General features: G+C 55.3%; 1 protein-coding gene across 10 annotated transcripts in view; it reads right to left on the reverse strand.

The window, feature by feature from the left end:
- Positions 1 to 16,067, reverse strand: part of Ccdc33 (coiled-coil domain containing 33) — a 90,980-nt gene that overhangs the window by 56,691 nt on the left and 18,222 nt on the right. For all 10 annotated transcript variants that reach the window (XM_005393560.2, XM_013519029.1, XM_013519027.1 and 7 more), the window contains one exon: positions 14,038 to 14,201. In XM_005393560.2, the coding sequence (XP_005393617.1) occupies positions 14,038 to 14,201 (164 nt within the window). The remainder of the gene's footprint in view (positions 1 to 14,037; positions 14,202 to 16,067) is intronic.

Consider the following 16,067-nt stretch of genomic DNA (forward strand, 5'->3'; position numbering starts at 1 on the left):
GCCTGCCTGGTGACCACACTGTCTTGCTGGCCACAGCTGAGGTTTGGTTGACCCAGGTCCAGGGTGGGGTTGGGCAGATGCCATGCCTGTCTGACACCCTGCCCCTCACTGGGGCAGGGTGGGGGGCTTCCAGCAGATGCCTGTATGTGTGGACCCCCTCCTGACCTGGGCCCTCCTCCAGGCTTGGTTTGGGGGAGGAAGCTTCTGACAGCGTGGATGAATGAATTTGTGATGCCCACTCAGCCAGCTGTCCATGCCTCTTGGTCTCAATTCCCCAAGCATCTGTCCCAGATTTCCAGACTGGCCCAGCTGCTCCAGCTGGGACCATTTCAGTGAAGAGCATTGCTCTCCTGTGGTGCCCAATGGGTACCGGGCCTCTGACTGGGCACTCATAGCTAGGCACAGGGGCAGAAGTGAGTGCTCATGGGTGAGGTGGGAGCTTGGTCCGCTATACCCCTGTACAGCCTGCAGGAACCTGTGCCCCAAAATTCAGAGCCACCAGGCAGCTCAGTGAAAGCTAATACTGCTCATGTTGCAGTATATCGTATTGGGCTGCAAGAGGTGCTGCTACCTAACCTGGAGTCACCCTGGCACACTGGCAAAGGAGCTGTGCATTCATGGTAACCAGGTGGAAAGCAGGGACAGCATCCTTACCAGCCCTTAGCCCAACCCAAAAGCCTCAAAACAAATGTGGTATGGACCAGTCAGCTTAGAAACCTGGATGCAGTCTGCCCAGTGCCTCAGCAACACCAGCCTGGGGTCCTTCCCTCTCACCCCAGCAGAGCCTCTCCTCCGGGAAGTCCTCTAGGATGCCCTGGGCCTCATCACTGCCTCTGTCCCTTAGACTTCAGTGACCCTGCAGCCTGACTCCTGCGGCCTGGCTCCTAGCCATTCTTTGGAGAGTCCCATTGCCAAGCTCTGGTGGTTGAAGTAGATCCCCTGCTCTGCTTTGACTGATGGAGAAGCTGTGTGATGGGATGATTCTATCAGCATCCTACAGTCACAGTGCCTGGGTTCCAAGTCCTGCTCTGCCCCTACCAGCTGTGTGACTCTTGGCAAGGTGCACAGCCTCCTGGGGCATTGGTTCTTTTATCTGGAAAATGGGGTGGTCGTGGTACCCATCCTGCTGGGTTGTGGTGGGAATGAAACGAACTAACACACGTAGTGGCTGGCACATAAGTAAGTGCAGGAAATGTTACAAATAATTATTATTAACATGTAAGTATAAATGAATCCCTTGTCATTAGCCCATAGTCTGAAGATCTTGGCCTCAGTGGCCCTCCCATGACCGGCCCCTTTGCCCCTGGCCTGGTTTCTTCCTAGGATGACCCCTAGTTCTGGGTCTGTGACTGTGGGTCTCCAGCTGCCATGGCTGAGGTATGGATCATGGGCCCTGGAGTTAGAGGCTGAATTTTCACCTGAGTGGCTCCTGGGACCTGGCCCCCCGGCTGAGCCTCAGCTCCTCCTCTGTAGGAGGCTGGTTTTGAGTATCATCACAAGGAAAGAAAATCTGCCATGCTAGGAGATGGGTGGCCTATCTGTGTGACTTGTACCACCCAGGGGGATCACACGGCGGTGGGGGCTGTGAGCCTGGAGAGGGGGCTGCATGAGACCTGCAGGGCATCAGGGCCCCGCCCGGCCCCACCCACCCATCTGCCCCACTGACCCTTCCTCCTGGCTCTGTGACTGACTGTGGGTGCAGTACAGAGGCTCCTCATGCCACCCTGAGCCAAGTCAGAGACCTCAGAGCTCTCAGAGGTCCCCTCCTGCCAAACCCACCACACTGCCCTTGTGGTGGCGGCACACTGTGATAACGCCTTGGCCTCCCTGCCAGGGACCTGCATGTGGCAGCAGCACACAGGTAGAAGCACACAGGTAGAAGTGGCTGTAAGGAGGAAGGCAGCCATCTACACTCCAAATGTCTCAAAACCCATTCCTGTGTGGGCTCGTCTTGGTAGGATCGTCAAGTGGCCCTGTGTGCCCAGAGAAGACAGCAGCCAAGGCGTGAAGCCACAGCAGTGCAGGGAGAGGATTCAGGCTGGACCCTGCCAGGGACCTGCATGTGGCAGGTATGGATCATGGGCCCTGGAGTTAGAGGCCCTGGAGTTAGAGCGGTACTTGCTAGCCTATCTCTGCCCTCCTGATGTTTGTGCCCCTGTCCCTTCCCCTTCTCCGTGTGTGTGTGTGCGCGCGTGTGCGTGCGTGTGTGTGTGTGTGTGTGTGTGTGTGTGTGTGTGTGTCTGGACTGGTGGGATGAATTCCAGGTGCTAACAGAGGGGAAGAGCTATGGGTCCAGGCCCAGGGCTAATTCCCTCAGGTCTGTGAAGAGTTAAGTTTTCCCCTTCCCGGCCCTGACACTCAGAGGTCTGCAGGGCTGGGTGAGGGAGATGGAGCTGGGTGGGAGGGGGAGGCCCCAGGGAGGGGAGGCTTTTAGCAGGTGGAGGAAGCTGTCAGGGCAATGGCTTTTCCTGGCACTGCTGACTCCTCTTGGTCTGGATGAGATTCTAGCAACTAGAGAGCAAGGGGGCCTCTGATGGCTCACAGGATAGGCAGGGGACATGGCCAGTCCCCCACCTCCCGCCATTGCCAGCTGGGAATGGGGCTGAGTTCTATCCCGCCTCCAGGACCTGTCCAAGATCCCATCCCTGCAGTCTGTCTGCAAGGACAGAGGCGCCCCATCCCTTCCCCTCGGAAGCTTTGCCCTGGCTCTGCAGCCTGGCGCCAGGCAGGCAGGGGCAGGAGGTGCTGACGGTGGTGCCTGCTGTCTCGGGCTCAGACTTAATCCAGCCGCAGCAGTCTGGGACTGAGGGTGGCGTCAGAGGCAGGGTGTGGGTATCCTGGGCCCCAGCTGCTGGCTGCAGGAGAATGTAACCCCAGGGCTCGTGTGTGTGTGTGTGTGTGTGTGTGTGTGTGTGTGTGTGTGTGTGTGTGTGTGTGTGTGTGTGTGTGTGTGTGTGTGTGTGTGTCTGACAAATGCCAGGCCCAAGCCTCTGGTCCCTGGGGCCCCACCCCAGCAGGGGAGAGCGGCCGGGCCCAAGCACAGCTGGGAGTGGGAAGGAAGAGAACCCAGTTCTGCTTCTGCAAAGTCACGGCTAAGAGAAAGTGGGTTGTCTGGCTCCCTGGGGCGATGGCTGTGAGTGGAGAGGAGTGGAGGAAAGGCACAGGACACGGATGGAGAGAGGGAACCTGTGAGCCTGCAGGGGGCACACACACTGTCCTTGGAGGGCTGTGGCCCATGCCAGAACCTGTGCAGCCTTGTGCTCCTCAGTTTATACCTGACTGAGCTGGCTCCCTACCTGCCCCACAGGTTCCCTTGGCCTGCTCCTCTCCTCAGACCATCAAAGCACAAATGACAGTGAAGGTCTGACCTCCTCCTAGGAAGAGCTTTGGAAGCCCAGGACACAGGTGATCTAGCTTATGCTGGGTGCCAATCTCAGGGAAGCCTCCTAGAAACCAATAGAAAGGGAAGGGTCGCCATCCTCTGCTCTGGCTGCAGTGTCCTGGCTGGGGAGGCTCCCAGGAGGATGGGAAAGGCCAAGGGGAGTTTCCCAGAAGCCCCTGGGAAGGAAGCAGCCAGGCAGGTGCTGAGCAAGATGACAAAGGGCAGACCCTTAGGTGGATGGGCAATGGGACAAGGGGTCTTGGGACCCTTTGATGTGGTCTACCATGGCCCTAAGCTGGGCAACTTTGAGGGAGGTTGGGCTAGTAGGTTCAGGCTGAGTCCTTTGACCTAGCTATCCTGAGAAGGCCGAGCAATTTCCCTCTTCTGCATCCTTTGCGTCAGGCTCTGAGCCATGAGGACAGCCTCCCCATCCTCCAGAGCCCGTGAGGAGCCAGGCTCTGAGGACACAAGCCTGCCTTCCTCTTCAGAAAGTACCAAAAACCTAATGACCTCTTGCGTGATCCCAGAGCCCAGCTTTAGGCATCAGGGACGAGTCGGGGAGGTGGCCTGTGCAGAGGGCCACAGAACAGTGTGATCAGAGGCTGAATTCCTGTGCCTGTGCCCACCTGGCTGGACTGGAGAGGGAGGCCTCCCAGGAGGAGGCCAGGCTCATAGAGATGTGGAGGAGGGCTCCCTGTGGAGGACAGAGCCTGATGCTGGGGGAGGCTAAGAGCTAGCTCCTGAGCAGTTATAATCACGGGAGGGAGGGATGGGCTGGCTGATCCAGTTTCCATGGGCTGCAGCAGCCTGGAGAGTTCTCTCCAGCCCTTTCCTTTCCAAGCCACATGCAGTGGCCTGGAGGCCAAGGAGTCGGGGGACAAAGCTTCCCACCTCTGTGCTTGGCCAAGCCCCTGGGAATGCTGGGCAAGAAGTACCTAGAGGCGCTTCCAACAGGAGAGGGGCTGAGGTCTGAGGCAGGGAGGGCCCAGCCTGAAGCCTCCTTCTTACCCCTCTTCCATTCCCCCAGATGCAGCTACCACTGAGGCCCCCACAGCAAGGTTCCCAAGGACAGTGGCTGACTCCACTGGTTCTGAGTCTCTGGAGGGCCCACTTATGGCATGAGCTGGGCATTACTCTCAGCAAAGCAGTGGGCCCTCATCCTGGGTTGTATTTACTAATTGCACTCTAATGAACCATCACTAATTGCTGATGGTGCTACAAGCCTGCAAGGGGGCCTGGATTTACAGACCAACCGGCTCAGGATCGAGTGAGTATAAGCTGGGAAGTCAGCATCTCTGGTCAGTCCAGTCCCCTCTGCAGGGGCCAGGGCCCCTGCTTGGCAGGGAGCAGGACTGCTCTGGAAATAGGACAGGGCACATTCCATGGAGGTCTGAGATTCCAGGGATCTCTGAGATTCCAAGGAATTCTCTGGTTCAGGCAAAGGTCTCTGAAAAACAGGACTGCTTTCCCCCTACCCACACTGTATCTGGGTCATCCAGGTGTTCCAGGGGGACCCCTTCATGGGCAGCATGAACCCCTCACCTCACCCTCAGTACTCAGGGAGCGGGTGAGGCAGAGAAACCTTCCCAGGTGGCCTGAGAGAGAACCTTGCAAAATGAGACTCAAGACCCCATTTGTTGGGGATTTTTGTCAAATCTACCTTTTCCTGGGAAGGGATTTTCTTGTTTTCTAAAGATAACTTCCTTCTCTATTTGAGGCTGGGACAGCGCAGAGCTTTGGAATGTCGCAGAGCAAGAGGGAGGAGGGACCCCTGGGGGTCAACTCGGAAGTCCATGGGGTGGAGTGACAGTGCCCTCATAAGAGAAGGCCTGGATGAAACAACATGGAGGGTCTGGCTGTGACTTGGGTCCTTGCGAGGCATCTGTCACTCTGAACACCCTCTCTCCCGAGTGCCCTCTTTCTCAGGCTTGGCTACCTGGAAGTCATTGAGCAACAGGGGAAGGAAAGGGTCTTGCCCACCTCCCCTGCCCTCCCAAGCCTGGCTCCTTGGTCCTCACCTTCCCCATCATAATGCCCATAGCCTCTCCTATTTCCCATGCCAGTTATGTTAGTGCTTGGGCTCCTGAGTCACGGGTTCAAATCCTGGCTCCTGGCTCTATTACCCATGGGAGGCTTATCCTTTAGACATCCTTGAGCTCAGCTCCTCCCTGGCCATGATGTGTTGTGTATCTCACAGGCTCCTCATGGACAGCAGAGCCCAGAGGAGGAGACAAGAAATTCAGCTGGGGAGGGCTGAGCCTCAGGGGGACACACAGTGGAAGGTGGGTCCCTGGGGCCTGGACAGATTGGGGCCTTCAGATGTGGGTAGAAGGGAACCTGGGGGAGGGAAATCTAGGGAAAATAGAGGTGTGGAGGACAGGCAGGGGTGGAGTGGGGAGGGAAGACACTGCCAGGCCTGGGGAGGGAAAGGATCCCACAGACAGTGTCCCCAGGCAGGGGAGGAAATCAGGAGATGCTGTTCTGGAAGTGAGAAGAGGGGTCCTCCAGCAGGGGACATGCCAGCCAGGTGTGGTGCCACGTGCTTGTTATCCTTTCACTTGGGAGGCTGAGGCAGGAGGATTGTGAGTTCAAGACCAATCTGGACTATATAGTGAGACCTGGTCTCAAAACTTTAAACACGAGGAGAAGGAGGAGACATGTCATGGTTTATACCAAGAATGTCTCCCAAAGGCCTTGCATACTCATAGGCAGGGCTTCTGGACAGTGATCTAATCATGGGGTGATGATATATAGTTGATTTGTTGTTAAGGGTGGACTCACTGGAGGCGTGGCCTGGAAGGGTTTATTTTCCTCTCTGGCTCCTCCCTTCTCTCTGCTTCCTGTCCAACCAGGCCGTGAGCAGCTTTTCCTTCACCCAGACCCTTCTACCATGCCATGCTGCCCTGAAGCCAGCCGACCATGAGCTGAAATAACCCTCTCTCCTCCACGCTGCAGGGGTCGGTACTGGGTCTCAGCCATGAGGACAAGGGCCTAAGTGACTAAGACACAGGCTTACTTGCGTAAGTAGCAGGGGAACACGCCATGGGAAAGACAGTGAGGAGCCATTGCAGAGACCCTAACTGAGCAGCGCTGTCTGGCCAGCACATAAAAACTGGTGGATTTCACACAGAAATCTGGATTTTTGTCTGCTCTCACAAAACAGAGTAGGCAAGCCAAGCTCACTTCCTGCAGGTCAGCAATTTGGAGGAGCCAGGTGGTCCTGTTTGCCAGTGTCTTCTACTCTGGGTGGCATCATGGGGAACACCAAGGTAGGAGAGCTGAATTGGGCCCCAGATCCCAGCCCCTGCCCAGGGGCCTCTCTTGGCTCCCCCCATGTACTGGTCATGTGGCATCTGACCCCAAAGCCCACAGGGGCCAGGCCAGGGCAGAGGGAAGCCAGGCCAAGTCTAGAGGAGGACCAAGCTCCTGGATGGCTGCTTTTGACTTCTGGGGAGGGAGGAGGAAGGAGGACCCCTGGCAGCTGCTCTGCGCATGCTCAGGAATAAGTAGCCTGTTAGAACACACTGGGGTACTAGAAGGCCCAAGCCTGCCTTCGCCCAGGCGCACTTGCTTCTCTTGGGCAGCTCTGTTCTCCGGGAGCACCCCAGGAGTCCCATGCCTTGTGGGAGAGCTCATGCTTTGGGGTCTGACTGTGGGGTTCTGGCATGAGGAGACCTCAGGGGCCCTGGACAGAGGTCATGGGGGACATCTGGAAAGACTCCTTATAACTTAGGTCCAGCCCTGCCTTGACCATGGATGCCAGCTGTGTTTACACTCTGGGCTGCAGGGAAGTTCTCACAGAACAAAAATGTGGAGGCTCTGAGCTCTGAGGGGCCAGGGCCACAGGGAGTAGGTATGGGCAGGGAACCAGGCCACAGGGTAGGAGCCTGCAGAGCTGCTAGAGTCCCAGGCCCCACCCAGGATCTCCAAGCCCATCTCTTCTCCCCAGTCTGTCTCTTCCTCTGACCCCATCTCTTCCCCCAGCTGCATCTCTTTTCCCAGGGCTAGGACGGAAGCAGCTTTGGCCTCTTCTGGAGCCAGTGGTCAGATGGGAAAGATCATCTCCATCTGTCTTACCCCACTGACCAACCATATGACCCCCGATGGTCCTTTCAGTCCCCTGGATCTGGAAGCTTGGTGAGGCCAGCATGTACAGAGTCCTGGGTTCTGTGTGAGCTTAGAATGGGACAAGGGGCAAGGGGGGTGGCTTTACTCCTGAGCCTGTCCCATGAGTGCTGTCACTTTTGTTAGTGGTACTGAGCCTCACTCTCCTATGGCTGAGGTGAAGGTTGCCTGAGAGTGCCAGCCTTTACCCTCTCTGCTCAGGTCCCTGCCTCTGGGGCAATTGTCTAAGGCCACAGTCACACAGGGAGGATGGGGAGTCCGGATGGGAGTGCCGCGGCTGAGAGGTCTCTGGCAGTATGGGTTAGTCAGGGTCCTAATGCCAATGGTCCCCTTCCAGGAGGGGAAACTGCTGCATGAAAGACTAGGGCAGGCAATGGGGTAGCAAGGACCTTTGGAGTCTGGAACTTTTGGAGTCCCTGGATGCAGACTGGTTCTGTGAACAATGGGAAATCATGGAAATGTTCCTAGCTTCAGGAACTTCATCTGTAAAATGGGAACAATATTACATCTAGCTCATAGGACTGGGTGACAACTAAAGCACATCACACACATGCATGCACACACACACACACACACACACACACACACACACACACACACACACACTCCTGGAGCATTTGCCAGCTCTGTATGTCAAAGGTGTTTCCTTAACTTCTCTTTCCAGGACCTCCAACAATTGCCTGCTTTTAATATCCTCTCCATGAGTCACCAGGAGTCAGGGCTCAGCCTGTGACCAAGTTCAGGGCCCATGTGAGGCCAGGGCAGGGATCCACAGATCCTCTGAGCATGGCCCTGCCTAGCCCTGACCTGGGCCTCCCCTCAGCCCTGTTCAGGCCGGTTGGTGCATGCATGGAGGAGCCTCCCGCTGGGCACTGGCTCCATCCCCGCTCATTAGCCTTGGGCAGCAGGCAGCCAAAGCAGTGGCTGCCAACCCTGGCAGCCTTCACTAGCCCTGGGCCAAGGGACAGAACTACAGGCTGCCTCCTGGCCAGCACCTCCCTCTCTTGTGCCCATCCTGCCCACTGGGGCACCCCACCTCCACCCTGTCTGTCAGTGCCAGTTCCTGGTCCCTGCTGTGCTCTGACTGGCAGGTCTGTCTGTGCCAGGTGGGGAGGCAGGTGCTGGACACTGCTCAGGCCCCAGGGCCTTGAGCCAGGCTGTAAGCAGTCAGTGGAGACCCTGGGACTGGGCGCTGGCCCAGCATGTGTGGGCATGGAATCTGTCTTGGGTAGCACAGCATAGCTGGGTTCTAAAGAGCTGAGACCATGGCCAGGCCAGAGCACAATCACCACACGGGTCTGCACCATAGTGGAGATATAGGGGGGCTGTGGATTTAGCTCAGCGGCAAAGCGCTTGCCTAGCAAGCGCAAGGTAGTGAGTTCGGTTCCCGGTACGGGAAAAAAAAAAAAAAAAAAAAAAACCAAAAAAAACCCAAAACAAAACAAAACCCAAAAACATAGTGGAGATATGGGGAACCTGAGGCTCAGAGAGGAGCAGAGGCTGGCTGGAGGTCACAGCAGGAGGCAGGGGCTTCTGGATCCCAGTCCAACCTCTGCCTACTGCTCTCAGCTTTTTCCTGTTCGGTCTCAAATGCCCACTGCAGGCCCTGGCAAGGCACTTCTCTCCCTCCCATCATGTTTTGCACCTGCTGCTGGGCAGTCCTGTCTCTGTAGCCCTTCAAAGCCCATTCCCCAGGAGGCAGCCAAGCACTGAGGGGTGAGGTAACTCTCCCGAAGTGACACAGTGAGCTAGACACGTGGCTGCACCAATGCATTCAGCAATGATCCATTGCCAGCTTCCTATTGTCCCACTTTTGTGATTCATAATGGAAATGCAATAGTGAGCGAAATGGACCTGGTGGTTGCTCATGGAAAACATGGGACTAGAAGATCAGGGAGGGCTTTGTGGAGGAGGTGGTGATGGAGGGGAGATCTGAACAAGAGACCATATTATGCTCTGGGGAGGGGAATGCAAAGGCTTGGGGTGGGAGAGGACGGAGTTGCCCAGAGAGCTGAGAGATGCACCATATCACTAGAACGGAGAGGGGAGTGGGGGGCAGTAAGCCCCAACCACTCTGGGCCTGGAATCCTCCTTACCCTGGAGGCTGTCTTTGAAGGGGAGCGTGGAGACAGACCAAGAGCAGCTGGGAAAATAATGCAGTGGGCGGAGGAGCTGGTGGAGACAGCCCACTCCAGGAGGCAACAGGCACAGTGGCACCCTGGTGATAGATTAGATGGGGGGCAAAAGAACTGGCTCCAGGATGGAGAGGGGGTAAGGAGTGGGTAGGGTGGAAACCTTGAGGCAGGCACAGTTGGTGCCGGGGAAGAGAGGTGTGGCTGGGGAGGGAAATAAGAGCGGGCAACTTCAAAGTCAGAAGAGTGTGAGTGGCACAGGGCATTTGCCACTGGGAGATAACGCCAGACACGGTGCCAGGTGAGCACACAGGTGAGCACTGAGGCAGCTGGGAACCCCAGAGAAAGTTGTTCCCATGGAGAAGTGGGGTCCGACTGGATGTAGAGCAGTGGCTTCGACAGACACAGGCAGGGTTAAGGCTGCACTCAAGGCTGCTGTGTAACTAGAGGACAATCCCCATGACCACACGAGCTCAGACCGGTGCCACAGAGGGGTGGAGTGGCTACATCCCACATAAGCCAGGCCCCAGCTTTGGGCCTGCAGCCTCTTCCAGTCCCTGCTAATGCACTGATGGCATGAGAGACTTTGGGGCACTCTCAGCCTGAACTTCACTCCTTACCAGCACCCAAACTGTTGGCCTGCCTGCCGGGGAGGTGACAAAGCCCTTCTCAGGCTGGGACAACACAGGATGGCAGAGAGCAGGGAGCCAAACCAGGAAACTCTACACAGAGCATCAGAAAGCAGGGCCACAGAAATGCTTAGAGAGACTGTGGGGAAATGCTTAGAGAGACTGTGAAATGTTGTATGTTTTTTCCCAGCTTCACTGAGGTATGATTGACACCTACATTTTAAAATGCACACTGCATCTATTGTGGATTACTCCACACGGTCAAGGTAGTGAACACAGCCATCACTATCACAGTTACTCTTTCTGTGTGTGTCAGAGGGAACACGTAAGCTAACCCTCATCAAATCTCACGTACACAACGGTGTTATCAACTACAGTCACCATGCTGCACAGGAGAATCCCCAAACTTACTCATTCCTCCCTGGAAATTCACACCCCTTGACACATCTCTCCCCATTTCCCCATTCTCCAGCCCTGGGCAACTATCTTTCTCCTCTCTGCTTCTATGGGTTCAACAACGGTTCCACATTAAGCGAGATAGTGCACTATTTTTGTCTTTTTGTGTCTGGTTTATTTCATGGAACAGGATGTCTTTCAACTTATGCGTGTTGTCACAAATGGCAAGATTATTTTATTTCTTTAAAAATTTTTTTTGCAGCACTGGGAATTCAACCTAGACCCTTAGCACGGAGCTACATACATTGACAGCTTTATTTATTTATTTAGCAACAGGGTCTCACTGAATTATCCAGCCTAAGTTTAAACTTTTAATCCTTCTGCCTCAGCCTTCCAGAGTTACAGGGTTATGTACACTTGTAATCATGCCCAGCTAACATTTTTTTCATGGCTTACATCTCTCTCTGTCTCTGTCTCTGTCTCTCTCTCTCTCTCTCTCCCTCCCCCACCACCTCTACCTCTGTCTCTATCTCTATCTCCATCTCAATCTCAATCTCTCTCTCTCAATCTCAATCTCAATTTCTATCTCTTGATCTCTACTTCTATCTCTATCTCTGTCTCTATCTCTACCTCTAACTCTACCTCTATCTCTACCTCTATCTCTATCTTTATCTCTATCTCTATCTCCCCTATCTCTGTCTCTATCTCATCTATATCTATCTCACATTTTCCTTATCCACTCATTGGTGAGTGGATGGAGACAGGATGATTCCATGCCTCAGCTATTGTGAATAATACTGTCATGAACATAGGGAAGCAGGTAGTCCTCAAGACACTAATTTCATTTTGTTTGGGTCTACATCCAAAAATGGGGTGGATGGATCATAGTGTAGTTTTAGTTTTTTGAGAAACTATCATCCCATCTGTACCAGTCTACACCCCTGGCAGTAGTGGCAGCAGGCAGGATTCCCTTTACCTTGGTCCTCACCAACAAACCAATAAATGCCGTCACTGTTTTTTGATACCAGCCCTCCTACCAGGTGTGAGATATTGTCTCTTCCTGGCTTTCACTTACTTCTCTCTGATGATGAGTAATGTGAGTGGCTTTTCATAGACCTCTTAGCCATTTCTATCTTGTTTGGAAAAATAATCTACTCAGGTTCCTTTACCCACTTCTTAACCAGGTTTTCCTGCAGCTGAGTTGTGTAAGTCCTTCCTATATTTTAACTACATATTTAACTCCACATAATGGCTTATATGATTTGCATGTATCCTCTCCTAAGCTGCCATTCTACTTCATTAACTGTTGTCCCTGCTCTGTAGACCTTTTTCGCTACAGCTCTACTTTTTATTTTTGTTTCTAGGCTTGTACTTTTGGTGTCCAATCCAAAGAAATCATTGCTAAGACCAAAGTAAGGAACTTCTCCCTCCCCATTTTCCTCTAGGAGTTTGACAGTCTCAGGTTTTATATTTAAGTATTTATGCATTTTTGAAAAGCTCTGAAGTATTGATTATGAAAGTGAAAATTTTACTGGACTTTCTCCTGCTTGGTAGATACTTTGTTGTGCATTGTAATGAAACACACAGGGCATCAAATTCTTTCCAGTGCTTGGAGCATGTGGAGATCCTGTCTTCCCTCTGGGGTTCCCACCTGCCTGGGGCTGGGGAGCCCTAAAAACCACCTTCAGGTACCGGCAGCTGGGCCCCTCTTGGAAGCCCTCCCTTCTTTCATTTGCATCTCATTAGCACCACCTGGAGCTGGTGGCCCTGGGACACAGTCTGCAGCCTGGACCAGGCCTGTTCTCCGCTTTGTGCTCTGCCTCCCACCCCCACCTCATCCCACATGCCACCAGGAGGGTGCAGACAGACTGGGGCTTGCCCAGCTTTCCACACCCCCACCCTAGCTCCGTCGCCTAGGCTCCCAGCAGCATGTTCCCATGGCAACAGGGTGATGGTGCAGGGTTGTAATGCCTGCTGAGGAGCAATGGGGCCACTCTGATCCCCACCCCTCCACCACCCAGGCTGGATTTTTGACAAGTAGGGCCTCAATCTCCCGAGATGATCAGCGATAATTGGTTTATGGAAATAGCGGAGGGGCGCTGGCCCACAAGCTCCCAGCCAGGAGCCAGCCTCTGCTCCCTGCCACCTGTCCCTCCCTCTCTGGAGGGTGGAGTTGGGGGAAGGGAGGGCTGAGGAGCCAGGCTTTGCACATGAGGCCCTGTGTCACCTGTTGGTCCTCAGCACAGCGTCTCTCCCTCTTCCCCACAGTCATCCTAACCCCTTGAACCTTGGCTCCAAGTCTGGGCTTAGGCCAAGGCTGGGAGCACTGTTGGAGAAATGGAGGATGAGCCTTGGACCCTGAGGGTGTCGCTGTTCAGGGACAGAAGAGGAGCATATGAACCACATTTCTGTAAAGTCAGGCTAGTGTTGCCACTGCTATGGGACTCCAGAGGAGCTAGTGCTCAACCCTGGGGGCTGCCTAGAGGAGGGGGAGTCCTGGGAAAGGCTTTGGGGGTGTGGTTTTGGTGGGTGCTGGAGGGGGAACAGGCACTCCCCAAAGGCAGGAGCTGAATGATGCTGGGCTGGAGGAGGCGGGGAGCCTGGTGGGGATTAGAGCTTGTGGGGGGAGCAGGTCCTGCAGGGCTTTATAGTAAAGGCTGAGCCAGGCTGGCTGGCACGGGGATGCCGCCTCTGGGAGCAGGGAGGCTGTGAGATGGGCAGAAGACATGGTATGGAGGGCTCGGGTACCTGCTGGCTGCTAGGGCTATGGGGAGGGAGGACCAGGAGCCCTGAGACGGAAAGGACTGGGGAGAGGTGGCCAAAGGGTGGAGACTTAAAGAGGAATTGTGCAGAGGGGATAGAGGTTAGAGGAAGAGGCCACTCAGCCCCAGCTCTCCTTGCAGGTCACTGAGAGCCCGGAGGACGCCCTGAACGCCCCCCAGAGCATACCACCTAACATCAGCCACCTGTCTCCCACGAAAGGACCAGGAGCCCTAAGACGGAAAGGACTAGGGAGAGGTGAGGGCCCCCCAGCCACTTGGGCATGGTAGGATAGGGCACCCAGAGGCCAGAAGAGGGGACCCAAAGCCTTTTCTCTGACCATCGCCACCACTGAGCGCTGCCTAGGCCTCTGCAAGCTGTGGCCAATCCCTGTCCAGATGCTTGTAGGATGAAAAGGTGGCCGGCCCTCTGGACCCTTTCGTACCTTTCCTCCCCCTCTACAGAGCCACATCCCCTGTATGACTTCTCTTGGTTGTCACAGTCTAGGTGCTAAACCTTCGAGGATCCTTTCCAAATACCCACCCCTTGGTTTCTGCTCACAATGCCGACACCTGTAAGTGCCCCCTCCCCTACCCTCTCCCCCACTACTTACACCACCACGTAGGGACATGGCTCCGAGCCGTCCGCGCACGAGGGGAGGTTGGTAGCCCCATGCAGAGTGACCATGATGGTCTCCTTATTGGAGGGAGACAGGTGGCTGATGTTAGGTGGTATGCTCTGGGGGGCGTTCAGGGCGTCCTCCGGGCTCTCAGTGACCTGCAAGGAGAGCTGGGGCTGAGTGGCCTCTTCCTCTAACCTCTATCCCCTCTGCACAATTCCTCTTCAAGTCTCCACCACCTGGCCACACACTACAGGACAGTCATCCTACAGGCTGCTCTCTCCCTGCCTCTGTCCCACACCCCGTGTGTCTCTCAGTGCTTTCCTGTCTCTCCCCAGCCCTGGACATGTCCCCTCCTGCAGTAGGAGACAGGCCGCCTCACCTTCTGAGCCCCGTGTCTCAGTGCTTCTCACGTCCTAGTGGTTGGCCACCGTCATCACGGGTCTGTCATGTGCACAGCACTTTACAGTTTACAGGGCATATCCCCACCCATGAACTCTCAGGGTACTGGTGGGGACAATGATTGCGTCTGTCTCAGATGTCCATCCACCTTCTACCCAGAGGATCTGTACAGGAGGAAGTGGGGTCCTGGTCCCCTCCCAGTGCTGCCTGGCTCCTGACTCCACTCCTGGCCTGGAGCGGCCCTTCTGGACTCCCCCTGGCAGAAGGCTACCTGCTGTTTGCCCTTCTGGTGTGGTGAACTGGTGATGAGGGGCCATAGTCCTCCTAAGGCTGCAAATGGCCGGCTATTGATGGGCACCGTCAGGACAGCTGGGTTCCCTGCTCTGTCTCTTCACTCCATGGGACTTGAGCTGCTGTGCTCTGAGAGTGAGTTTCCCCAGTGGGACATGAAGGCTTGGAGCTGCCTGTCGAGACCCGCCCTCTCCCAGCTTGCACTGGGGATCTGGGCACAGCGCCCCCTCCTGGCTCTGGTAAGCCTTGGGCCCAGGGAAGACAAGGACCAAGCACTGAGGCTCTGCTCAGCCCTGAAGACCTCCAGAGATGTGACCTCCTTCAGTTCTCAGGGAAGTGAGTGGGGAGATCTCCCAGAAACCACGTGCCGCTCGACAGCTTCCCTGGGATTTCTTGGCAACCCAGAGCCAACGCCCCGAAGGGCACACCTTGACTCCACTCTGACATCTCTTCCCGCTGTCTGCCCTACATGGTGATGGCCACTTTATTCTTCTGGTCACTCTAGGCCCAAACTTTGGAGTCCCTGATGGTTCTCTCTTCCCCTAACTTCCTATTGGGTCATTGTTACTGCCTTCTAGCATTTGTCCTGCTTGATCCTCTGCCTGGACTGCTCTTTCCAGATGTCACCGGGAAGGAGGGACTGTCATCCCCGTGGCTTACTCTGGCTTCCCCATGCAAGTCCTTGCTTAACAAGATGCCTCATTAGGAGGTGAGAACAGGCCTCAGCCCAGGCCCAGTGGGGCTGTCACCATGTGCGGCAGCGTTGATGAGTGTCTTCTTCCCCATTCTTCTGTCAGGCTGGGTGGGAAGACAGAGGGAACCCCTAGCGTGGGACAGACCCAGACCACGCCTCTCCTCTTAGTCTGACCACTTCCTTCTTAGCTTCCTACCACTCCGGACAGGTCAGTCTCCTAGTTTGGTGGTTGAGGACCAAAACTAACTAATAGCCTGTGGGGAAAGAGATATAGGTCTCATCCAGCTCTGCCCAGCTCTCTTTGCCACCTCTCTGAGCCTCAGTTTCCCTCCCTGCCAAACCCAGACTGGCTTGCTACTCAGCCTTCACAGCAGCAGGTGTGCCCATGGTTCCTGCAAGTGGCCTGGGGAGGAGACTTATCTCCCTCACACTCTGGCCTTGACTCCTTCATTGCTGTGAGTGTATGGGGCCTGTCATGAGCTTTCCGGTTGCCACAGAGGTGAAGGCCCGGAAGCACTGAGGTTATCCCTGGAATCCCAGATCCCAGCCAGGCCTGTGCCACCCCCTCTGTACCTCAGTGGCTTCTCTTCCAGCACAGCCTTCCAGGAATGTAGCCTGAAGGGACAGAGTTGAGAAT

Source organism: Chinchilla lanigera, unplaced genomic scaffold (assembly GCF_000276665.1).
Source record: "Chinchilla lanigera isolate Chin_1 unplaced genomic scaffold, ChiLan1.0 scaffold00049, whole genome shotgun sequence".
Lineage (NCBI taxonomy): Eukaryota > Metazoa > Chordata > Mammalia > Rodentia > Chinchillidae > Chinchilla > Chinchilla lanigera.